The 26,638-nt window shown below is 38.8% G+C and overlaps 2 protein-coding genes across 11 annotated transcripts in view; both read left to right on the top strand.

Annotated features, from left to right (window-relative positions):
* Window positions 1-518: 518 nt before the first annotated feature.
* Window positions 519-9,854, top strand: G9a (histone-lysine N-methyltransferase G9a). 2 transcript variants are annotated; one of them, XM_046616884.2, is made up of 12 exons: window positions 519-2,047; window positions 2,652-3,265; window positions 3,438-3,488; window positions 3,691-3,794; window positions 4,222-4,864; window positions 4,997-5,329; window positions 5,494-5,722; window positions 5,969-6,175; window positions 6,379-6,635; window positions 6,762-7,012; window positions 7,628-7,803; window positions 8,433-9,854. In XM_046616884.2, exons 1-12 carry the CDS (start codon window positions 1,158-1,160, stop codon window positions 8,593-8,595), a joined length of 3,918 nt encoding a protein of 1,305 aa, XP_046472840.1. In that variant the 5' UTR covers window positions 519-1,157; the 3' UTR covers window positions 8,596-9,854. The 2 variants fall into 2 exon arrangements, with proteins under 2 accessions (XP_046472840.1, XP_046472841.1); XM_046616885.2 differs by having other exon boundaries at window positions 3,459-3,488.
* A 2,208-nt stretch (window positions 9,855-12,062) lies between these two features.
* Window positions 12,063-26,638, top strand: part of cac (calcium voltage-gated channel subunit cacophony) — a 122,142-nt gene continuing 107,566 nt past the window's right edge. For all 9 annotated transcript variants that reach the window (XM_069134523.1, XM_046616873.2, XM_046616875.2 and 6 more), the window contains exons 1-2: window positions 12,063-12,245; window positions 13,337-13,485. The gene's annotated coding sequence lies outside the window, so the exon portion shown is untranslated. The remainder of the gene's footprint in view (window positions 12,246-13,336; window positions 13,486-26,638) is intronic.

The following is a 26,638-nucleotide window of genomic DNA, read 5'->3' on the forward strand; positions in this document are numbered from 1 at the left end:
TTACAATTTTCTATCTGTTTCCATCGTGGTAATCAGGCATTGACTGTAGGAACTTCTGTATATGATTTTATACCAAAGTTCATTGAAGATATTTACAATAAACTACGGTAATGCTGGATGCCGGAAAGTTGTTGAAAAATTAGTAATAATGATTAAAAATCCTCAATATTATCTTGCATTATTTACTAATTCTCAAGTTGAAACAAAGGATCAGTGTTGCAACATTTCTACCACGAAGATTGCGACGGATTGTTACATCAACATTGTACATGGATAATTTTGTCCTTTTGATTACAGAACGATAAATCTTGTCAATTCTCATCGACCAGAATAACGGTATGCACCAAACGTATACAAAGTGAGCCGTGTAGATAATTGTGTATAATAAATTTTCGGTAGTCAACGAAATTCGAGTTGACGAAAATATGTAATATAGTACGTTTGGATTTCTTCGAACCTTGTAGTTATAATCAGTAGTGCATCGACCGAGTAGTAATGTAAGATTAGGCTATTCACGAAAGCCTGGCATTCACATTCGGTTTAACAAACGTAATTAGTCATTTATCTGAAAGATTAAATTTTCAGTGACTGTACAGTAAGTAAAATATTTTCTTATAAAAAAGTAACAAATTTTATCATCGCTACATCGCAATAATAATAATTTTTCAATTGGGATACATCGGATTTAATACTTTCGAATAAGAGTTTAAAAATAAAGTGCGGTACGGTTGGGACGTCCCTGAAGCAATCAATATGGCTACCCGTTAGTCCGAGGTAGACCAGATAGTCTAGAGCGAGTTGTTTTCATCGAAGATAATTGAACGGTAACAATCGACTTAAATGTACAAGTAATTAGCAACGTAATTAGTTGAAATAAAGTTCCGCATTCCGGCAAATGGTTGTGTAATTTTTTGTGGTTAAATTAAGTTAAAAAGCTGAAATAAACGTCAGTTTGATAGGACAGGTTGTGCACTCTACATTTATCGCTAGTAAATATAGCTGCGGAAGACGCGTAAGAAATTGGTACATTTTATGAACATATTTGTCGTATCTCCTGTTTGGCGTCGAAGGAAAAATGTGTGGCGTTTACTACGCCATGTAACTAAGCTCGGTTGGTATTTTTTAACGCGTCAGTTGCAGTGGAAACGTTTTCCTCCATGTCCAGTACAAAAGATATCGAAATGAGTAAACTAGCAGCAACTGAGGATGCCGATTGTGGAAAAGATGAAGAAATGGCCGGCAAAGACGTGGCTCAGGACAATGTTAGCATACGAAAAATTCTCGAAGGAATGACGAACGAGTTCAACAAAAGCCTGAGCTTGAACAAAACTCTTGATATTGAAAATACAACATCGAAAAATAACAAAGTTGATAGTATCCTTAAGGATCATGAGAGGGTTCTTACACATTCCAAGGTCGTTGATGAAGAACCAACACAAGTTGATGAAGTATCAGAAGAGTGCACCCAGTCTACCAGAATTAAAGCACCAGACTTCGTAGATGATCCTGCTGAAAAAGTAGTGCAAGAAAATGATCACAGCCCTGAAAAGGACGTTTTCTCGAAAAAAGATAGTCCGAGTAAAGAATCTATACCAAGAATAATATTGACATTTAGAACAATAGACGAGAACACGGATGATGGAAAAAAGACTAAAATATCCAGCTGTTCTTCCAATCTCAAGTTGGTTCCTGATGAATTGACAAATTGCGACCAAATCGGTGGTGTTTCGGTAAAGATTGAAACTTCTGATGAAAATTCAAATCCTGCTGATAAGTCGGACGAAAATGAAGAAAAACTTGAATCAGATCTGGAGATAATAGGCAAAATTAAAGATGAGGATAACCAAAAGGAAACAGTACAAGAAGAGACGGTGAATCCTCTGATGGATTTGATTGAAAATAAGGAATCAGATTCTCCAGAGAAGATTGATTCGAGTATCAAAAAAGTAAAAATTCCAGAGCCTAGTAAAATCATGACACAACCGGCAGAACCTAATTCGCCCCCTAAGAAAAGAAGGGTAGGACGTCCTAGGTTAAGAGCATTAAGGTTACTTTTCATTTTATTATTACCTATCATAAGGTTTACAAGTCATAAGATTTCAAGCAGTCCCTATTGATCTAATTTTTTTTATAATATAATATTGCTAATTAGTCAGGAATATATATGTTTTGAAATGAAGGTAATGTTACTATTTCAATTGAATAAATATCTTTATTATAATTGTTATTTCAAAACCTTTGATTTGTAAGATGTTGAATATTTCAGAATTATGTCTGGTGAAGGTAAATGCATTCAGTTTCAGAAATCAGGTCAAATATTCTTTGGATTTTATATTGTGCAGTCGTTAGATAATTGGAAAAGACCTTTGTATCGTACGATTATGGCAATTTTATATTCTATTTTGTTCCACATTTTTTTGTCTACATGACTCAAACATCTCAACTTTCCACAATTCTGTTTTCGAAAAGACTAATGATTTATTATAATGAAATTGTGCTATTTAAAAATATTCTTGAGATACTTTAATTTTTTGAGATTGTGACCTGTTAAGGTTTCTGGAGTTTTTTTTTTTATATTTTACAGACAGATTGTTGAGGATGATTTAACATTAATGAACTAATAATAATATCTCTAAAAAAACTTTTTACAGCGATTCAACGGAAGAGTTGCCGGGGCCTGCAGGACCAAAACGTTCAGCTCGTCGTTTGTGCAAAGAGTCTTTGAAAAGTACTGTACTTGAGAGTGCGATGGCCCGTAAAGAGAAATCGAATTATACCGATGAGCGAAAATTCAAAAATGAGAAGAAGTATAGCAGACCAGGAAGACCCAAAAAGATCGTTAAATGGAAAGATCAGAATAAGCCATCCGAAAGAAAAAACTGTGAAAATCGAACTGATAATTCTCGGAATGTTACAGACCTGAATGGTACGCAATCTGATGTAAATACCTCTTTGGATTCGTCCAGGAACAACACAACTTTGTCGGACAAAAGTTCTAACGATATTAGTTCAGAAGATCCACAGAATTCATCCATGGATCTTGAAGGAATGCCAAAATTGTCTCCAATTACAAAAACTGTAGATAGTAGTCAGACTAATACTAGTCATTCTACGAGCCCTATGACAGAAGACGATATGGTCATAAACATTGAAAGTGATAAACCTTTTTTAAAACCAATCATCAGTCGTAGTAGACGAGAACGTGGCAGGCCAAAAGGAAGCACCAGTGCTAGAAAAATAGCTAAAGTCGATTCTTTCAATGAAGGTGAGTTCTAAAATTGAACTTTCAAAGATTTTAGATACGTCGATAGCGTGAATGGTGCAAGCTCACATCTTATTTCGTCCAGTATTTAATGTATCTTATAATTTTGATACATACAAGTAACAGTTTTTGTTAAAAAAATAATTTAATAAGCAGTGTTTCATAAATAATTTAGATGGATCACCATCTGTTGCAGAAACTGGAAAAAACAACGACTATCCGGAAGGTATGATTATAAATTTTCATTACACTAAAAATTGTTAAAAGATTGAACACTATCAAACTCGGGCAATTAACAATAAAATATAGTGTTTTTGTAAAAAATTATGTAAAGTTTTTAGTTATGTTTAAAAGTTTCAATTCTATAGTAATTCTTGTCATGTTCCATTATTAGCACTATTAACTGGTTTTACAAATATTTTTTATAGAAGGCACAGTTCCAGCAAAAAGAACTCGGCGTAGTATGGTTCCTAGTCCAAGTCCTGCTGAGGGTCAAGCATCAAAACCAGAATCCACGGCAATTTTGAATGAAGTTAGTATTTATTAACTGAATTTATTGAGAGCTGTAAGTTAGTAGTTACTTATTTTCATAGTAACTGCAGTCACTGTGCAAATTCCAGAATCGCCTTAAACATAGATTGTCACTAAAAGCTGTTACTTTGTCAATGACTTGCAATGAAATTAACTCATCTCAGTATATGGAAATTAAGTCGAATCTTATAACACAGTGGGCACTAGAGTGCAATTGTCAGTACATTTTGTGAAACTTGTATTCTACACTGAAGATTGGGGGTATTAATTTCAATTTGAAACAACATTTTTACTGTTATTCTGCATCTTTCTAATGCTTTTTTATGCATGTTTTAATTGATCTGGACAGTCATTGTTGGGTATCTATTATCCAGGTGGCAGATTTTATGAATAATTTTTTCTTACACAAAATATTATTTATTTTGCAGGTGTATACACCGTCTTTATTGTGCCTGTGCCAGATACGTTCTCAATTATACGTAACAATCACAGGTTCTGGGGCCCCTCTTTATTGTACTGCGACAGATTCGATAGATAATAAAGTTGTGGGTTGCTGCAATGAAGTAGATAGCAACGACGTTGCAATGCGTAGACCTAGCGCCAGAGTGCCTTTCATAATACTATGTCGTATGCATAAGGAGCGATTGCTTAGACACAACTGCTGTCCAAGTTGTGGACTATTTTGCACACAGGGTAGGTTTGTCCAATGTGTAAATGGGCACCAGTATCACAGAGAGTGTGAAATATACCCTAATAAAAAAGCATTGTGTCCTCATTGTGGCTGCGACAGTTCATTGTACGACGTAGCAATTACTATGAGAGCAATGAGGAAACCTGTATTCATACCAACTCGGAGAAAGTTTTCCAAGTTACCATCTGCAAAAATGAGTTTTACGGGAAAAGGAGACAATACCAAACTGGCGGGTAGACCTCCCAGTCCTTTGATCCCGCCGGAAGCTATTAAAATTCAACAACCAAATTGTAATGCTGATAGACCAGAACGTTACACGATTATGAGTTTATATACGTCTGTTAAAAATGGAGATTTAGAGAAGTTGGTTAATGTATTAGGTGAGTGTTTGGAAATTGAGCGGTGTGAACCCTCTTTCATTATTGATAGAATACTATTGAGATTTGGCCAAATCATGATCATATGATATAAACTGGTTGAGTCGTGAGGAGGATGAACACTTATGTTTACAGCCTGTGGTTACAATGCTAATCACACGTTTCGTGATTACGCCCATCGCACAAGCTTGCACATTGCGGCGGATAAGGGTCATTTGTCGTGTGTCCATACCTTGGTACAAGCAGGGGCCCAGTTGGATGTCATGGACAAGAATCAGTTGACCCCGTTGATGCTGGCTGCCGCAAAGGGAAAAGTCGACGTTGTAAAATACTTAATTAAAATAGGAGCTGATGTAACATTGAAAGGTGAAGATGGTATGACGGTGTTGCATATGGCCGCTAAGTCTGGGCATTTGGATGTGTGCCAAATCATTTTAGCTGAATGCAAAGTTCCAAGAACATTAGTGGGTAATTAAAAACATTTCTAAGCACTAAATAATTAAAGATAATGGGCTGAGATAGGAAAAGGAAAACATTTCACTGTTAAACCGCTGTAGTTTTTGCACATTACACCTTACTATAGTGCCTTCGGATTTAAGATGATTACCATATTATTATTTTTTTTCTAACAGACTCAGTGGATGATGGTGGTTGGACGAGTTTGATTTGGGCGTGTGAATTTTGTCATACAGACGTAGCTAGATTTCTACTTGAAAAACGATGTGACCCTTTGATAAGAGATGCTGAGCAGAATATAGCTTTACATTGGAGTGCATTTAGTGGAAGTTCGGAAATTACGGAACTCTTACTAAACCAGGGGTGTGATGTCAACGCTGTAAATGTTCACGGGGATACGCCACTGTAAGATATTGAAATTGCATTGAATTTATACGTTATGTAACATGAATTGTAGTGAGTATAATTATAATGCTTGTGGCTTGATATTATCGTCTCAAGATTTTATAATATCAGCATATCACTTAGTAATTGTAATCGTGGATAAAATGAGTTAAAAGTTGCAAAGACGAAAAATAATCAGGACATTTAAAGACAACCTTCCTCAATTATAAAATATAGCTCAAATCATGTTCGCTAATTATTTTCTAGACATATCGCTGCCAGGCAAGATCAGTATGCTGTAAGCGTTTTACTTTTGGCACGGGGTGCCAAAATTGGAGAAACAAATACAGCTGGAGAAACTGCTGTAAATTGTTGTCCATCAGAAGGCGATACTATGGCAGCGTTGAGATTGAATGCAAAAGTGAACGAGTTAACTGAACACATGTGGGAAGCTACAGTCAAAATATTGTCGAAGTAAGTATTATCTGAGAACGTCCAAGTAATCACAACAGATTTGAAAAAGACGTTCAGGATAATTTATCAGCATAATCGATGTTCATTGGTTACAGAAAGTGCTCATAAATAGTGAGCAAACAACATATATTTGTACTTATTATTCACATAATATATTTGGCACCTGAATATATTACACTACCATTTGGTGAAATTATTTTTAGTGACATCTCACGAGGCAAAGAAACGAACCCCATCCAGTGCGTGAATGGGTATGACTCTGAAGACAAGCCTACCGATTTCTTGTACGTTACAGAAAACTGTTTTACAAGTAGTATAAATGTTGATCGTACAATAACGTCGCTGCAATCTTGCCGTTGCGAAGATTATTGTAGTTCCGAGAAATGCTTATGCGGGAACATAAGTCTGAGGTGTTGGTATGACGAAGAAGGAAAACTCATTCCTGAGTTCAATTATGCTGGTAAGTGTTGGTGATGAATGTATAGAAGATTTACTCATTGATTGTGAACTTTTTATATTCCACAATTTCGCTGAAATTCACATGAGTAATTTTTCACCTGTTATCCGTACATTTTTTGCATTTTAGATCCTCCCATGTTGTTTGAATGCAACCAGGCTTGCGATTGTAATCGTATAACATGTAACAATCGGGTGGTGCAACATGGCTTAACTCAGAGGTTTCAACTATTTAGGACTAAAGGAAAAGGTTGGGGTCTCAGAACGTTGCGATTCATTCTAAAAGGGACTTATGTCTGTGAATATGTTGGAGAAATCATATCTGATTCTGAAGCCGATCATCGCGAGGACGACTCCTATCTGTTCGACCTGGACAACAGAGTAAGTTTATTTCAGTGATAATTATTTTACCCTTTTTTTAACTCGGGGTCAATTTATAAATATTTAGTTTTTACAAAACTGTGGAAAGGGAGAGGGCAATTTGGTCAGGTCGTTTGTTTGCACGCACATCCTAGCAAAGTCTTTTCTGACCCCCATCAGTTTAACGAGTCAAAAATACGGTTGACTTTTGGCAGCCTCTAACCAATGGCTGTAGCACATCGAGCCAATAAGATGTCTTGGCATAAGTTAGATGCAACGAACCTTATTTTTGAACCACTAGAATTGGATGGGTTAGAATCGACTTTACTCAGGTATAAGTTTGTTGGAACCAGTTTTTGCTTGAACAACTCAACATGTTTTGACGGAATAAAACTTGGAAAAGTGATCCTTAAAGTTTCAAGAGTATTCTTAACTAGGTTCAATTTACGTGAAACCACTAACAGGGAGACAAGCGTACAATTTTATTGAGGATGCTGCTGATTCCAAATGAGTTTCGTTTTACAATACATAAGAATAAGTTTTTTCACTTATTTTTCGTCAAATTTTATTGAGTCTGGAGTGCCATGTTTAAACATATGAAAAGGTACAAGGGTGTGATTATTTGTTTTCATTTAGGATGGAGAAACGTACTGCATAGATGCAAGACGCTACGGTAATCTTGCTCGTTTCATAAACCATTCTTGTGCACCTAATCTTCTGCCTGTCCGAGTATTCGTTGAGCACCAAGATCTTCATTTTCCTAGGATCGCATTCTTTGCCAACCGAGATATTGATGCTGACGAAGAACTTGGGTACGTTAAACGAAACTGTTCGTCGTGTTAAGGAAGCAGTAATGGCAGTGATGTTTGTACGAATATTGTCGTGTAAAATAAAAGCTTTTTCTTTTGTTTTCGTTGCCTCATGATTATTATACTTCGTCATCATAATAGATCATTACTACTTAGAACCACCGCTTAAAATTGTGATGAATTTGTTCATTTTCTCTCTGTCGTCATGGTAGATCGGGCATTCAGTGTATTCAATTGCTCTGTTATGGGATAAAAAGTGTCGTAACTCACATTTAATTTTCAATTACGTATTTGCAATCATACACGATTCCAAAAATAAAGTTGATCTCAAATTATGACGATTGTTGAACTAATTTGAAAAATCCATAATCATGTCATGTCGTGTCATCACTTAATACCACCCCTTTCAATTGATCCAAGGTAGGTAAGTCTTGGACAAATGTATCCACTCTGCAGTGAACGTATGCAATACCATCCTTTATGGGTAGTAAATATATGTCGTAAACGGAAAAGCTTAAAAAAAAGTTAGTGAAGTAGTTGGTATTATCGTGAATCTTGTGTTTCTCTTTATCTTCAACATCTTTATTTATATTAAATTATGCATATAAATGTATCGAAATTCCTTGTTTCAGTTTTGATTATGGCGAAAAGTTCTGGATTATAAAGTGCAAGTCATTTACTTGTACCTGTGGTGCTGAAGCCTGTCGATATTCGGAAACTACAATTCAATTCACGCTGGATAATTACAGAAGAAAAATTCAACAGGAGGAGCAGCTTGCCGCACAACTATCTTAATCAAAGACTTTTAGTTGGTGATTTTAGAAGATGTTGCGAGTTTTCTGTGAAATGTTTTCAAATGAAAAATGAATGACAAACTTGAGCGTAAAAAATAATAGTAACAATGAAATGTCGATTAAAAAATTTTAAATCCCTGGAAGGCCTGATGTTATTCTGGCAGCATAGTTAACATAATTCAAAAGAGTTATACTGTCGACTGTTGTTTATCACGTGGACCATTATCATAATTTGATGTTGAAGCACCACTGCAACCTAATTATAGGTAATTAAGTTCATTTCGTTTAAGGTATTGGAATTTTGAAAGGGGTTGTAATTTCGTAACTGTTAAACTAATAGTAAAATTGCTGCAACCGCTTCAACTATAGATAAAATGCTTATTGATCATAGAAATCCTGGCGTCTTGAAACAGGGGAAAAAATGGAATATTTTGTCAGAGTTAATTCTGAAATTTGTAATATTCCTATAAAAAACTTGACATTGGTATAAAGTTTCTTATTCCAATTAAACTGGATACCCTAATGCACGTATTTATGAGGTATCTATATACGTTTTGCTTCAAGTAATAAATTCTTCCAAGGTTGAGATGAGTAATCAATGCATAAAACAATGAAATCGAATATATGAGTACAAAATTACTGTAAACGCTCGGATAAGATGTTTATGGAATTTTCAATTTGTTTCTTATAATTGCTATTTTAGGTATGATGATATTAATTTAAGAATTAGGTCATTATGTTTCTTCGATACCAAGCGTCGAGCTGCGGAATTTAGGCCTAATTTCGTCGACGAATATGAGGTGTAAATGTGATGTGAGGTGTAAACTCTATATGTGTATAGAGAGATCTATATATGTATATATAATATATACATATGTAGAGTATAAGTATATATACACACACGTACATATACTGCCAGGATTTTGCTAGCTTGCGTTTTAGAAAATTGAAGGTCTGGAGTATATGAAATGAAATGTTTGTCATATTATGCAATTAAAAATTTACATCACTTGAAATGATTTATATGAGTTGTATACTATATCACAGCTGCTGCGGTTAACGTTTTTAAACGCGAAAACGGAACTGAAATATACTTTTGAAGTATATGATAAATATTCTCAATTGAATGTTTATTCATAAATCACGATACTTGTGCGGATAAATTGAAACAAATCATTATTATAATATGATAATCTGTGTAAAATAAATGTTTTTTTTTATTTGTACAAATAAAAAGGTTTTGATATTGTAAATCGTGACTGCAATTTCTAGCTTTGCATATTGTCGAAGTGCCGACTACGTAGATTTAATTATTTTGGTTTTCATCGTTACTGTGACGATTTTGGTACAATACATTTTTTCGGGCAATATCATTGGAGTTTCGTATCATTGTGTGCTCTAATATTTTGTTATTTAATCGTTGACCCCATCTGTTTTAATTCGATGAACCCTGACCTCTTCTCTGATGTGTTTAAAAGTTACGTACGTTGATTCAGGAACATGCAATTCGAATTATCGAAAATTATAATTAGACATATGGTAAAATTTACCACCTTGGTATCACTTCCTAATTAATAATTTTGACTTTCGTAGAGAGAACTGGCCCGCATAATACGGAACCGCAGAACCACACAGATTGGATGCACGGTCGGTTTACAGACGGCTGTCTGGCCCTGATACCATCCATTCGCAACGAGACACATTGTTATTGAGTATAGGTAACAATTGGTTCTTCAACCGTAATTAATTGGGTGAGCAAATAACAGAGTAATTTTCATTCAAAGATTATCGGTATCCCGGGGTATCGAACCTTTGTTAGCTAATAAATGGCTCCGTCGTGTAAATAATCCGCCCTAGTCACGTAAGAATTAGCTGGAGATTATTGTTGACGTCGTACAATTTATACGCTTGTAATTAAGACAATTTAACACCAAAACTAATGACGTTCCTTTCTACCGGTGCAACGATTAATTGTACTTACGAGGGCTAATTGGTTCAAGGCACATTTTTCATTAAACTGAATCAGCTCAATGTTGAATATATATTAAGCGTATCTTATATCTATAGTTATATATATTTTTTTGTATATCCGACACTTGTCGGACTGATGTCTTTTCTTTTTTTTTGCTAATTTTAGGAGATGAGCAGGTTGTTCATTACCCATTTCAGAATTTAAATTGGCTTTCCAGTCCAGTGTTGTACAATGCTAATTGAAAAGTGTAAAAGATTTAGCTAATATAAAAAAAAAACTCATGTCGACTAAAAATTCATCCTGTTCGTCAAGGCTTTATTCTGAAATTTTTAATTACGTTGACATTATATTACATTACATCATCCGTGGTTTTTATTTGCTATTTGTAAATAATCATCGAAAATATCGGCCATCCAGAGCTGACCTTCGACATAGCTGATGAGTAGAAAGGACCTCTACAAACGATGGGAGTGTTTATCACCCTGCGAAAAGTTCCGGGGGAATGCAGGTCACGTAGGTTCGAGAGGAGCCTCTTCACGCCTCACCGTACGGAACTGCAAATGATTGCCTCGTTTAGCTGGGAATCATGTCAAATAAAAACTTTCTGCGTCGACAGGCAATTGAAACGAAGGGGAGTTTGCCTCTTATACACTCATGCCGGTGCGCTTGTTGAAACGCTTCTACTGCATTATTATATCGTGAGTTTATCGAATAAATTAATGTTCATTGATGGATGCTTCGTAAGTGCGCGTGTTTATATCCATACACATTCGTTACTGTATACACGGTAATATGGCTCTCAGCTAATAAGCAATTTACCAAAAAGCAATTTTGGTGATACGCTCTAGTGGTTGATCGTTTATTGACATCAAGTACATAAAAAAACTTAACTTTCCCGTTGCATAAATTCATCATCACACATTCCGGTAAAACCGTAAAACTGTGCGTAACAGCACCAGGAAATATACTCCGTACATATTTGTAATAACTCTTCTATATTCTTCATACAAACGTTTGTTATAAGGCAAACAGTATAAGTGCCAGAATAAGTGATTTGACGTCGCACTGTTAGATTCTGGTGCTTTTCATTGCGCAGGGAAAAAAATTGTTTTGACACTTGACATTTTACGTAGAGTCAAGTCCCTCGTGGTTTATTTTTTCACCTTCAATACGCGTCATTAATTTGTGATGTTTCTTATTACTGCGGAATTATACGTCGCGTCGCGAACGTACAAGGGAGGAAATCGACGGCCGACAAGACGCGCAGCTGCTACGTATTCCGCGATCGGTGTGTGTATTCATGCCCTAATTTCAACGTATGCGGTAGAAGCTTCATTCTCGTAAGAATGGAGCGAGGAAAACGAAGATGTAGAAGAAACGTCCTTTTCCTATACATCGACAAGGCCGTAGGCCGAACCTTTCGTGCCGATATCAACAGTAAACAAAAGAATGTGCGAGGTACACCACTGGCAGTCGACTCGGATCTCTCGCAGAGGCAAGAGTGCCGACGCGATTTTACGCGATTACACCTAATGTTTACCATCGTGTTTAATACGTGGCAATAATAATTGTGCTTCGAGTATTGTGAGATGTGCTTTTCAGTGAATTAGTCTTCTGCTCTGTGGTAAAGGGGATGTTTTCTCTTCGTCGATTCTAACGATAAGTGGATTATCTGAATGGTAAGCTTGAACATACCGGAAAAAGGATTTCTCGTCTCCAGATATTAGCATTTTAATAACGCGTGCATTTTGTCGACAAGGATAGTGCGGTGTCGACGCATTGAATTATTTGCGCGGAAACTCTCGGGGATATATCTATGGTATATAACTATATACGTACCTATACGCAATTTATTTGATTTGAATATGATGGCGAGCAATTGCATTGTCTGTTTTAAAACTCACGCGGTGGGTGAACGATAAATGAATAATGCATGTCATTACGATAAATTTTTAACGATTCGATTGTAATGTGATCCGGTGAATGTGGGCTGTAATTTTGAAAATCGCGTGATCTAATCACCTGCTGGTATTGATCCGAAATATTGAGGTAATGCAGGTGTATCTCCTTAGAAGGTATAACTTGTTATAGCTTGAGGCAATTATACGGAAATTACAAACGAAGCTTGATTTTATAATAAATGAAATACCGAAACACAAGGGGAAAAGAATACGATTTATTATTCTTTTAGAATTTTTTGCTTCTTGTTTATTCTTCCGAAATGAGTTTTAGGCTGGTGCGAGTATGTTTTATAACTTTCGATCCCTTACCTCCAAACTCCCCTCCCTCTCAACAAGATTGATTGTACGCGATAATAGGTTCCCACAGTTTCTGTATAAGTTTAAGATCACTTATATATTGAAAAAAATTAAATTCTTACATAACGATCGTGCGCAACAAATTAATATCCACATGCTTTCTGTATACGATTTGGACTATAAATCGAACCGACCGGAGGAAACGTCGAAACAAAAAATACGGAGGTGGAAAAAAACAAGAAATCTAAGGGATTTGGAGATTGTCTTTGAGACGGCGTTTGGCGGTATGCGATTGGTTGTAACTCGCGATTGCGCAGGCGCTGGCTTGAATTTCATTGGTTACGAGCTTGCGGAGTTCGAAATTCAATTGAAAGCGCCAGTTAGTGTAGCGACCGTGCGGCGCTTGCAGGCGCTACGCGTAGCCTGCGTAGCTTTAGTTAACGGTGCGCGCGAGTGAATTTTTAGTGGATATCGAACAATCGTTTATGTGATAAATAATGAAATTATTCCAGAAAATCAGTGATAGTGGTAAGCAGCGGGTGGTGATTAATGTTGAAATAGAGGAATAGAAAAGACGACCAGAAGAATAGAATGCCCAGCTGACGGATACCCGATCTTTTTAACACTCAAGTGGAACTGAAGATTGCAGAGACGGTGGAAGGTAAGTTTTACAACGCAACAATTCAGTCTTTCATTGTCCATACCGAATTCCTCTCGTTACACTCGCTTGTATTCAATGAGACCAATTTTTGCTACCCCGTCGCTCCGCTTCTCTGTTAATTTTTACTACGATTTACTCATCTATCCGTAGGGTATAAAGCATTTCCCCATCGCCTGCTGTACACGAAAATTGTTCGTAATCAAACTTCCTCCGCACAATGCCGAGTTGACAGTTCAGTATTTGCAATATTTGCGATATTTTTAGCACGTATAGATAGAATACCTGTTGCGTACAAATTGGATCGGGTAGAGTATCTTGATCGGCAAGCGAAGTTTTTATCAGGTACAAAGTAATCTCAAAGGTTGGTGCTCGTCTGAGGACTTTCAACTACCGTTGAGAAGGAAATGTCATTCTGTGAGTCTGAATTACCGGAACGAGTATTAGTCCAGAGCAATCCACTCGACTCGACAATGTTCTCGACATCCTTTTGTTACTTTGTCGGAGGGGAAGCTGTTTGCAGATTGTGTAAGATCGTACCGATATATGCGCTGGGGTCCTTCAGGTGTGTTGGTTACAAGGAAAAATCTCGGCAATGAGGGTGGGATAAAAGAATAGCGAGGGGGGCAAAAGCGAGGGACCTACAATAGGCATTGGACGAGTATATAGCGAACGCGTCAGTTTTGCATTTGCAGAATTTCGGAATTCAAACGCCCCGAGTTTGACGAAGTATCGCAAATTCCCTATCGATCTGCGGGTGTGTTACTTGGATAATTTTTAATACAAAATAAGTCAATAGAGTGAAACAAGTAAGTAATTAAAATAAGGAACGCTGCAACAGGTACAAACAAATTTTCTCGCTTGTATTACGAAATCGTATGGCAGGAAACAATAAACTCCCTCGATTACTTTCCGTTGAATGATATCTACCTGCGAAGTGTTCATGTAAAAGTTGAGTGGAATTCTCTCGAACCAATGTTCACTTAAAGGTGTAGAAAGATACTCACAATTTGTTTTCAAACGAATTCAGAAGTCTCAGTAAGGCCTTATTAAATAAAAAAGAATAAAAAAAAAAATGAAGTTGTTAAATTACAAGGGGGAAAAAAGTTTGAAAGTCTACAGTAGAAAAAATGAGTGGTTTATTTCAATTTAACGATTGAACGTGTAATGCGTTCTAGTATGGTATAAGCGCTGTAGCATTTGAATTTTTCAATCGAAAAATAAGCTTAAAAAAATTCAAAATAGCTATAACGGGACAATATACGGGGTAGAAATCCCAAGGGAGAACTAAGTTAAACATCTGAGAACGGATAAACATGGATAAAGATCAAAATACAAGACAGAAGAGATCTTAACATACGGAAATACCGAGTAACGCTAAACGTTTCAGATTCTACAGGTAGCATTGATCGGAGCAAGACAATATGCGATAGCAGCTTCCAGGTGATTTACTTGAAAAGTTGCCCAAGTCACGATGAAACTACGATGTACAATAACTCTCCGTTTATGGGCCCGGTAATAAGATAGTAGGTATATACACTTTTCAAATGGGTAAATTGACTTTCGGATGAGAATTGAGCTTGCAAGATATTATAACGAGGCAAAGATTAATGAGCAGAAAAATGACAGGGCGAAAGTAAAGGACTATTTATTAACGTGACGGGAGATTTCGATTTGCAAAAGCTCTACGCGCTCTAGCTGTCAGGTGCAAAAGTTGAGTTCGTAAAATTTGCAAAAAAATGAAAACGGTGATTAATAGATGTTCGGAAGAATGCCGGGGATAAAGAGGAATTGTTCGCGGATTCTCGCGCGGGTGACAAATTAAGCGTACACCTAATACTCTCGGTTCACGGTCCGATTTCCGGTTCGTATTGTAGTCCTGTGAATTACCGACGGACCCAGTTGCGTCGGGTTCCCTCTTCATGGGCTCGGTCACTCCTGAAGTTGATTACCGAATCGCGGAGATAAGCATCAGCCGTCAACAATTTCGAGTGGAAGCACTAAAAGTAAATCAGCGAGAAATGACAAACAGCTAAAAGCGTTTCGGACCGGAAGGATCGAATAGGTTTTCGCAAATCAATACGGTTAATGGAAAATTGATTGTACACCACGCGCTGGACAAATCACCGATGCGTGGTTGAAATTAAAACGTAGAAGCGAATCACTTGTATAATAGTTGCTGGTATTTTTTTGGCTGGATGTGAAGGTTCTTGCAATCGTGAAAAAAAAAGAAATGTTAAAAAAAAAGTCACAGCTTTTAACACACATGAGCAGGAATAAAATTTCATGAGCTTATGACGGGCAGTGAGAATAATTGAATGGAGGTTTAGCTTAGTAAAGAGAATGGATAAATATAAAATAAAGAAGAAATAAAAATCGAAAATATAATATTAACATTATTATTATTACGTATATAATACATTATATATATTATTAACAGAGCGCGCTAAAAGTGTGTGGAAAGAACTCTGGCTAATTTTTATTCCACCTGCAGAGATTTTTAATCTTAGAAAGTACGACAAACTGGAAATTTTTCAGTTGTCGACTTAAAATGTTCGCAATATATTTACAGATGATTATTTCTTATCGTATAATCCTTCTACTCACGAAAATGCCATGTTTGTGCGTCATAGTTATAAAAAGAATAAGAATTCTGAAAAATGCTTCGTGAGCAGGATTTGTGAAAGGTGGTATAAATTGAGCCCTGTATATAAAAATAGAAGGGATGAAATTCGCTGGTATAACTGAGATATATGTGTACCGGCCGGGTGATGGGTATGGATGAGAATAAGACGCATTGGAGTTTACAACTGTGGAAAATGGTGTTGGGTCGCGTCTGACTTGTCGTGCGTCAAGAGATAAAAAATATTGGCTCAGAGTGAGGATTGTCAAACCGGTTACGAACTCGCGAAGCTAATCCTCAATTCGATGTTATTGATTTTTGCACCAATCATGTTTTATCCGAAGATAAATATACGCTGCAGGCGTTCCACATTTATTGCGTGCAAATAATCGAGTACCTGTAAAAAAATTGGTGTGAAAATTCTCGTGCTGTTGATTTAGTCCACAGTCGAAGCTTTTCAAATGAATACGAATCCGCGGCATTCATTCAGCTGCAAATCATATTGGATCGAAGAAATAAAATCGCGAAGAGAGCCATCCACAATTTCGAACAAATAAATTGCTAGAAATGTAAAAATACGTCGCAACTCAAACGAATAATTTATCCAACGTTCTGTAAAAAGTCTACATAAGTATGTATATCTTGAATAAACGAAACTCGCAATGTTGAGTAAAGAAATTATTATTAGTCGAACGCAATGAGTTTTCAAGTTTCTAACAAAATCTTCTCTTCTACTGTATCCAGCTCATTTCCGTAGAATCAAATAAATATACAGTCGGTAAAAAATTAAATGGACCCATAGTATATTTATTTTTTTATGTTCATCCATGCAGATGAAAAATGCCGTATAATGTTTGTTTGTTTTTTTTTTTTTGCGTCAAAAGCCACTGTCGAAACTTTGTAATGGAATATTGGAGGTGAGAAATAAATGAGAGAGTTCGATTAAAAAAGTCTTCGACCTCACGCCAGAGCTCGATTAACCGGACTTCCGGTACTTGTCTTTCTTCTCTGCGTGTCAGCGGTAAGCTCAATCAAACTATTTAATTAAACTTTTGGCGAACCTGCTGCGATTATGCAACTCGAGGCTCTCTGTGAAAAAATTTGCTCGCGACTTATGATTATCGTTCAGAGTCTGCCGTTCGCTCGAGGAATATGAAGCCTGTCTGGTAATTTTCTCCACATGAACGCCTGCGTGGGAATATTTAACGACCGCTTGTGTAATGGATACAAGTAATTCCAGTAAGACGTAAATATAATAGCTGTGCGGAAAGTCATACTTGGTGCGTGCCAGATTATACGCACAGCAGGCGGATACCCGTTAAACTTTTGATACCATCGGATATACATTCGTTTCCCTAATCGAGGCTCTGAATATTATGAACTTAGTTGCTACAAAACAATGGATACAGGTAACCTTGCATGTTTGAGATAGGCAAATTAAGGATTAATAAATCCGAACGATATCTTTTCAGGTCTCAAGCCACGCGTGTTACTTATGCATTTTGAATAATTCAATGAATTCGGTGTGAACGATGTTCGCGATTTCGCATAATTTAACTATGTAAAATGTACCCGGTCTTTTTCTTCGGAATTTCGACTTCTTAGTTTGATAGTTTCTTCGCAAATCGTAGGACCAAGTCAACTGAGTTAATGCGGACATTTCACTCGTCGTGCTTTGCTTTCCTATAAATTCGTTCTGTTAAAATAATTTTTCTGCGAATGGAATTATTAAAAAAAAACCTAGGATCTCGATTAATTGGTTTGTCGTTACACATCTTCTGTACAAATATTTTTACAAATCAGTCCTTACGTTTAACTTTCCGACCATGCATTGACTACTGTGCCTTTTTTTCACATAGGAAAGTTCTCGATTACAATATTTGTTAGTACACATATATTTGTTCATACTTCAACCAAATATTTGAAACTAAGCATGGCACAGCTCGTTATAATTCTCTCTTTATTGTTTCTCGCACAATTCATTCCGAGCATAAAATCTGACAGATTTTTCCCGTGGTCCGCAAGAATTCCCTGAGATATTTTTTCAGACGAAACGCTGTAACTTCTGGAAAGAATCACTTCGGGGTATCGGTAGGAGTTATTATTATTAATTCTTTCGTAACGATAACCCGTGAAGCGTCTGTTATATCAAACGTTGATTCGTAACTTTTCATTTCGACAAGTCTCGGCGAGGCATTACGAGACAGAGCCGGGATATCTCTCTTCCTCGATTTTCCGGCTACATTCAAATTCACCCTGTTGCTTTATTCGCACAGGCCGCAGGGAGCTGCCGGGTTACGAACTGACAGGGTGCGCCAACGGTCGATACGCAATCACAGCCCGTCTGTCTGCAGTCGGACCTTACACCTTACACCTTACGCCTTACGCCTTACGCCTTGCGTCTTACGCAGACGCTTTTCCACACGCACAACCCGACACGAAGCACTAAAGCTAAGGTATCGTGCCGAATGATACACCCCGGATCACCACCTTCGTAACGCGACCGCTGCACTGCTGAGATTCCTATCCGAGTTCGCGTTAATTCGACCCGTCATATTACACCGGCTACCTGGGTAAACCAACCCTCTGGGATTAGGGGAAGGCATTCGCCTCCCGTCTTAAGTGTATTATACGTTCGTTAGAATTACACGCAATGGACGGCCGATGCATGGCGGTGTGAAATTTTTTGTCGATTACATCCCGTAATGTCGGTACGATATTTGGCGACGCGATACAATTGTTCTTGTCTGATAAGTTTTTTGGAAAAGGGGAAATCAATCGTTTCCCGTTATCGCTAGTCGATGAAAGTATCGTCTACTAACCATCTATCAAGTTTCACATTCATTTTGCGTTTGCAAACTTTTTACTATAAATGTATTTGCTGAATCGATGGTACGGATGATACTCGTCGTCTGAGAGAACATACAATTTATTGTACCCTCTTCGTTATTTGAATCGAATGAATCGTCGATCGGAAATCGTCGGACAAACGAATCCCATTAGTAAATTTAGGATTTTAACTTCACTGCGGCATTGACAATAATCATATACTACCTCCTAAAAGAGAATCAAATTCGTTACATCTGACTGATTTTGAAATGTTGTAAAATCGCGGACTTTTAAAAGTTGAACAGTAATCGGTACAAATTATATTACCTGAAATACTACCGTTGAAAAAAGTTGACAAATATATCGGACAAATTTTAAGGGAAAAGTTTACCGCGGGTCGTGTTTTTGGCGATACATGGTACGCTAGGTATAGAAGGAATAATTGATTCCCCCGAGAGTTTGAAGGTTTTCACCGGTCGAGCCATCGAGCCGCGGCTTACCGCATGAAAGCAGCGTTCGCGGCTGCAGGAGGGATATTTGAGAATTGTAGAACGCGACGAGGACGTCGGCCGATGTTCTGATTGGATCAGCCGGAGTTTAGCTTGGCCATCGGGGGTCAATGAGGAGGCGGGCGACACGTGTATGCAAGCAGTGTGACCGTTGTCGGTGTTGGGAGAGCGATGCGCCGGTTGATACCACATCGCCACATGTAGGGCTGCTCCCTAACATTGTAATCAACTCTTTGATGTCCGCAGCCGTCTGACGTGACGCGATCTAAATTACCCTTAGACGCCCCCGAGTCTGGGTTACGGCGTCTCCGAGTCCTGTACGCGACGATACGCCACAGGCCCCCTTTTTACCCCTGCGATTTTCCCAAAATTCTCGAAGGAAATTACCGAGATCACGATGGAAAAAGTTCTTTCCCTTTCTCCAGATTTCTCCATTCCATGTGTTTTCGGCCGGTGTTACCGAAAACTTGCGGATCTCTGACTCCGAGGGTCGAAGGGCGGAGAATTTCAATCATCGTTTCACCGTATTATATGCGCGAGAGGATTCGCCCAACCAAATTTTCTAGGGTACTCGTTCATAGAAAACCCGGGGAACAACCCCATTAATTACTTTTATCAAGTCGACTGTGAATTGAATCGAAACAATATGGGCGAACGGAGAAATTCAGGGGCTTGACAATTTGTCGCAAGACCGACTTAATTGTTCCGGGATCAAACGTCGCTGCGGAGTTTCGGGATCGCTGGCGAATGTATGCGGTATATATACACACGTGCCTATAACTATATGTTCGGCAGGGTTCGTCATAGATATCGCAACTCGTTCGCCAACTCGCTCGACTCGAGAAGGCTTTCCATTATTGTTACGTAACTGCGTGCAGCTTGTTCAGGTTACAGTTTCTAAGGTTTCTCCCATCGGAATCGCGGGACCAAATGCCTGAGCAAACAATTGGCAATAGCTATGTCTCCGATGCCAAGAAGTGTTTTATTCGCGTTCTTTTCACATCGGTTGCGTGGAAATCACGTCCGCTTTTGCACGCTCTGTTTTGTTATTCATGCCTGCATTATTTTCACTTTTTTTTTTCCTCTTATTTTTCGTCTCCCACTTCACGCATCGATTTTACCCTCTTATTCTTCATCTTCTCCATTTTCTCATACCGCTGCTACGTCCCTCCGTGTTTTTCTTCTATGTGCCGTTTTTGTTCATTCTACCGATCGTGCGAAATGTGTTTGTTATCGAAGCTAAACATTCCACAAACGATTTCCCCGCAGTATTGCAAGTGTATAACGGGTTTTAGAATGAATTACCAAGCAGCGATCTGTATTTGATGATCCTGGAATTTTTTGCATCCTGCATTCGTTAGAAATAACGGTTTTTTTTTTTGACGTTTTTTCGTTGATCCACAGCAATATCGATACCGTCGAAAGAATTGAAACTACACTTGAATCTGTTCTCCGTATTCGAATCTTCGTCCTCTTTTTTCGAGTCCACACCGCAGAAGGTGAATTAATTCGCAGCTGACGATCGAATAACGTTCAGGTTGGCAAGCTGTTTGGTGGTGGGCAGAAAAAGAGTAAAAATAAAATAAAAAAAACTCATGACGACGCGTCGTGAGCAGATGCAGGATTGGAATATACGTAGGGAAATCCAGGAGAGAGGGTGAGCGTTAGTTCGCGAAATCTGACGCCGAAGTTGGAAATTTTGATTCGCTATTTGAAATTCAACTTTTTGTGCTCGAGCTCGCAACAATTATAAGTAAGTTTCCCCTGACGTATTTGTGCTTTTCTATGCTTTTTCCATGAAACTTATATACACGTGAAAATAGGCGTTACATACCGAAGGAAAGCGTGAAAGGGAAGCAGAATTCGCGCGACGGTAGTTGCTCCGTTGCCTCTGAGTAAAGCTTCGCTAGAGCCGAAATCTATTTACTTTCAGGCTTCAGGCTTGCCAGATTAAGAGAAAGGGAACTTGATCGCTGGCTGCTTAGCCCAGTTCCGCAGGTGTCCGTTCAGCTCGTATACATGCACGGTATTCACGAAAGATTCGAAGTCCTCAGGGACGAATCCCTGAATCGTGGATGAGGGAAAATCTGAGGCAAATATATTCCGTCCACGTTTCTGATGACGGCCGGCTGAACGTTAAGCCACTCATTTTGGGCCTCTATGCCCCGCGTTTGATGCAGAATTCAACCCGACTGAATTCAAAGCCCCGCGGTACCTATTAGCTAGCCGTGCAAATTAGCTTAGCCTGTGTAACATCCGCGAGCATACACGCGTATCTGTATACATATTTATATCATATATCGTCATACATAACGCTATATTGTGTGGCAACCAACCGCGTTACGCTTCGGCCCGTGAATATACGTGCACGATGCATAATGTTAAGGGATTAAAAATTTCTCAAATTCGTTTGTTCACGCTGATGCGATGAATATGGTGTAGGTACTCGACACTTGTTAGATCTTTCGTGACCCGCTTATGCTACGACTTAGGTACATTATGCTACAAACTTTGCAAGTTGGGTGGTTGAAGAGTCCGAGCAAAGAGACGCCGTGCAGGCGACGTCAAAAAAAAAAGGGTGACAAAAAGGAATCCTGACGAAAAATCGTAATTCAATTCCATCGATTGTAACCCGAGAGCCGATTAGGGGGTGCGACGTCATTCGTAAAATACAGAAAAGCTCGGTCTAGGGAAGTCAATCTTAATTTACCAAGGAAGAAATGGTCGGGATTTCAGTAGCTGTGATATCGAGTCCTCGATCCCCGTAGCGAACGTCGCGTGTACTTCGGTATGGTTGGTAACGTGTGTAAGCACAGCTGACTGCAGCGTTAACTCTCGGCGTCCCGGAGAGCGAGAGACAAATCCAGGCTAACTTTGGGAGTGCATCCAAAGTCCTGACGAGCAAGTTCACTTTGTGTATCACAGGGACGTATACGCGCGAGCAGACGACGAACGCATCGAGCCCCCGAACCACGTGCATCGCCAGGCTTTCGTCGGTGGGTTGAGACGGTGTTCACCACATTGGCCTCCAGGTCCCAGGTTCGTCGATCGATGCCCGGGGCACGCTCTATATATAGCTTGCTCTCTCCTGCTGACGGATATCAGGGACTTAGCCCTTGACTGATTGTGGGCACTTTTTGGCGAACGGCGATCTATCGGAGGGTGGGTGGTGCACCAGATGTAGCACTTTACGTCCTGTCTAAGGGCCCGCAGCTGTGCTGTTGCGATTTTCTGCACGGGATGAAAGATGACCGAGCGAAGGGAGGAAAGAGGAAAAGAAAAAGAATCTTTCCTCAATTAGACCTTTGACCGTGAATCAAACGATTCTCGATTTCCCTCGTACCTTTTGTACCTTGTTGCTGTTTATCGTCGCTTTTCACCGCTTCTTGCACGCCCTGTACTCACATTCTCCTCGCCAACGGATGGGCATTAGATCTGGTTGATGAACAAGAAGCATGCAAATTCTGGTCTGAAGCGTCGGACCAGCTTATTCATGACTCTGGAGATTGTTGCGTCGCTCGAGTTTCCCAAGTATAACAGTTTCAATGTTGGTTTAGAGGAATACGCGATCAACGATTCCCTTTGTGTTTGAAATTGTTTTGTCACAGTGCTACGTACTTTACCCATTCAATTACTCTCCGGTTGATTTACTCGTCTACGCTTACGCCGCCATTTTCTTCATTCTGTTTCATTACCGGTGATAATTAACAAATAGAAAAGAAACGGATAAATCTACAGCGCATTCGCTAAAGAATTACAATTCGTGCCTGCGTGTACACCTGAGTATAATTAATGATGTAAAAAATATTACACAGCGGTCCGGAAAAACATCGTTGAAAATATTCTTGCACGGTTATATTGGATTACAAGAATGAACTATATTTTTAATTCGTTCCAGCTGTGGCGAAGCGTAATTAGGTTGTGTAAAGCCAGTACCGATGTGTACCAAAGTCCACTCCACTCAAAGTACGTTCGTATTACCTCCGGGTTTTCTAACCCCTTTGCTACATCCGCTTTGTACCTACTTGAGCTTTCACGGCAAAGTTCCTCAGCTTACGATGGACGGAGAACATTCGCCTGTTGAGTCTGACAGTTCTGGGACGATCGGTGGGAAATGGAATTTTTGTGTTTTATGAAATTGGGTGACGGGTTGAGATTGTGCGGGTAAAAATAGACCGCTCGCGATTGTAGGTCGATAATTTCGACTTATTCTTGCATGTCGAATGGATCTGTGCGTTTTGTTGACTAGAATTGAAACTATCCGCATTTCACTGCGGCAATTGCTTTTATATTACCAATATTTTTTCTACTCTGTCAACGGTTTGCCTAATTCAATTTTTACAGGCGATTGATCTTTGTTAGCAGCTGAAGTACCGAGTTGGCAAGCAACGGAATTGTGAAAGCGACAAAATCATACATAGTATTAAAGTTCGAAACCCAAGTTTGGATGGTCGGATGTTCAGAAAGTGACGTCATGAAATTTTTTTTTCTCTTGACGTCATCGATCTATATAGACGATAATCAGCTAGCCGAATTCCTCAGTCTGGAAACCACCGCGCAGTAGAGCGGACGGATGAAAATCGCGCTCCGCAGATTTCGAGTACCGGGTTCTCGACCTCCTGGATCCTGAGCTTCGGGTCCGTTTTCTGATGCAACTCGAGTTCCAGGACAAGCGCTCCGTAGTTTCTATGTTCCAGGTCCGCTACCTGGTGAACCTCGACATCTAGGACAAGCGCTCCGTAATTCTGGGTGTCCAGGTCCTTGACCTGGTGACTTTTGACTTTCAGGCATAATTTTCATGTTTACAAGTTTGATTATTGAAAACGTCATGTTTTGTACCATCAAACCAATATGCATGCTACAGATAACATTTTGAATCGGAAAAAAAAACCGAACGACCAGAATCAACAAATTGCAACTGGTGAGTAGTTGGCATAGTATACATAGGAATACACGACAATAACGTCGTTCAATTAGAGCTAAAATTGCTGTGCGTCGTGTTTCAAATCTGTTAGCACTTGGCTGATTGTTCCGTGGTATTTTTTGACGAAATTTATTGTCATAAAATCACAATACGTTATACTTACATGCATGTGTAACCGTGATTTTTAACATTATACAGGAGAAATCGTACGGGCAGATTCGGTTTGCGTCACATGCACAAAGGCAGTGTTCATTCTGTATACTGTGAAGCAAATATCAGAATTTTTTGGGGAGTCCATCGTGCCCCAGTCTCCCCTAAAACTATGTCATATTATATGGTAAAACACTGACAATTAGTAAGCGAGTGCACGAGCACAAAAACCAGTTACACTAGGCATCCGACCCCGAGCGAGACTTTTAAAGTTAGTTGATATTAAACGATCAGGGTTAAGGTGCCGTTTTCTTCGCTACGTTTCGACTATGCAGATTGATAAATCTATTTCCATTTGGGGGAATGTTTCCTCTGACATTCAAGTTGACCCTGCAGTTTGCTTGACTTCCAAATCTTCCGTCGCGCGACATTCGCGTCTCGTTCATACAGCTTCGTTATACGCCAAGTAAATGTTATCATCGGAGAAGGTGACGTAAGGCTAAAAAATTTGGCGAAAGAAAACATTTTTTATTGGCAAAAAATGGTCGTTCAGTGTCGATGTGCTTGTGAAAAAGTCATACATTCTATTGTGTTAACTTCCGTACACCTCGACACGTGTGGTAATGGCCGATATATCTTTCTGGGTATATTCAATGGACATAAACTCTTCTGGGCGCAAGTCACGGCCCACCTGTTGCGAGGGTTAAGCTTTTGCATTTCACGTACACTGTTTGCGACCAGAGAAAACATAACGACATGAACACAGGTGACAGTGAAATGTTTGTCGTTCAGATATAGCAAATCGTTCACACGCAACTAGTCATTCGATATTTGCCCGAATGAAAATTAGTTGATAGGCGAAATTGACGCTTGAATAATACTGTGTTGAAAATTATTATTAAACTTAACAGTCGTGTACTTTATAAGCAATACCTCAAATCAATTAGCTGCTTATGGTATTTGTTAGGGTGGCGGCTCAGCTCCACCTTGAATTCATTTGAAAGTCCACCTTTGGACGATTGGTATCCAAGGTAAAACGAATTACCGTAGCAGAAGTCGTTGGCTTTATTGAAACGTCAGTCGCGTCGTTTAGGATGATAAAAACTCAGTCTTTTTCCTGTTTGCAATGCGCTTCTGTTGTTTTGATTCAACATGAAAATGGGACGGTGTTATTTTTTCAATCGAAAAAGTTACAAAAACACGGTAGAAAGCTCAGCACAAAACGTTGAAGCGGCTTTACGCTTACGCTGCATCATATAGGTATAGCCGGAGTAATGAAGGAAGTTATAACTTGGCTTAATTATTTCGAAATTTTATCATTTATTCAAGCTTAAGACGGTGGATATCACGTCTGAATTTTAGGCAAATCCTGTCGTTAATTACCTTCTTTATAGCTCTGGATATGGTAATTAGTTTCGTATTAAAGACTGAAAGTTGTGCGGGTGTAATTTTCGTCCGAGTTTTGCATACGGTATGAACCAAGAATAATTTTCCATTCTTGACAAATTACCCTGCACGGTATGTCAAATGATTTTTTGATTTATACTCAACGCGTACCGGAGTACCTCGAGGTGCATGTTTTTCTTTTTTTCTGTTTTTTTCTCCGAAAAACGAATTTAGCAGCATTCTTCGTAACATTGACTCGAGGGCCACGTTCTACACGAAAATCGATAATTCTCTCATCGCAATGCAGGACGATGATCGGAGCCTACGAGAACTTGAATTCAATTTCCGGTTCAATAATTTTGCCAGCTTAATTCTATAACCAGCTCGACCCAAAATACCCTAAGCCATTTCAAAATAGACGCTCGTTATATCTCACCCTGTTAAGGGGTTGCCTTAATCGATTTCGACGTTGACGTATAATCTTCACAGCTTAACAGCCCCATTCTATATGCAATTCCGAACGAAAACACTACAACCTATTTTCACTTGACGCAGGAATAATGAAATGGCACGGATTGTACGAAATCGCAATAGTAAATTCTTCGAATACGTATCCTTTCTTTATTTCTGCGTCAAATGAAAACGAATCGGAGTGTTTTCGTTCAGAATCGCGTACAGGACGGGGCTCTCAAGCCCTTTTTCGAGCTTGAGATACGTGGACTTCGATATTTGGCA

The sequence above is a fragment of the Neodiprion pinetum genome, chromosome 3 (genome assembly GCF_021155775.2).
Source record: "Neodiprion pinetum isolate iyNeoPine1 chromosome 3, iyNeoPine1.2, whole genome shotgun sequence".
Lineage (NCBI taxonomy): Eukaryota > Metazoa > Arthropoda > Insecta > Hymenoptera > Diprionidae > Neodiprion > Neodiprion pinetum.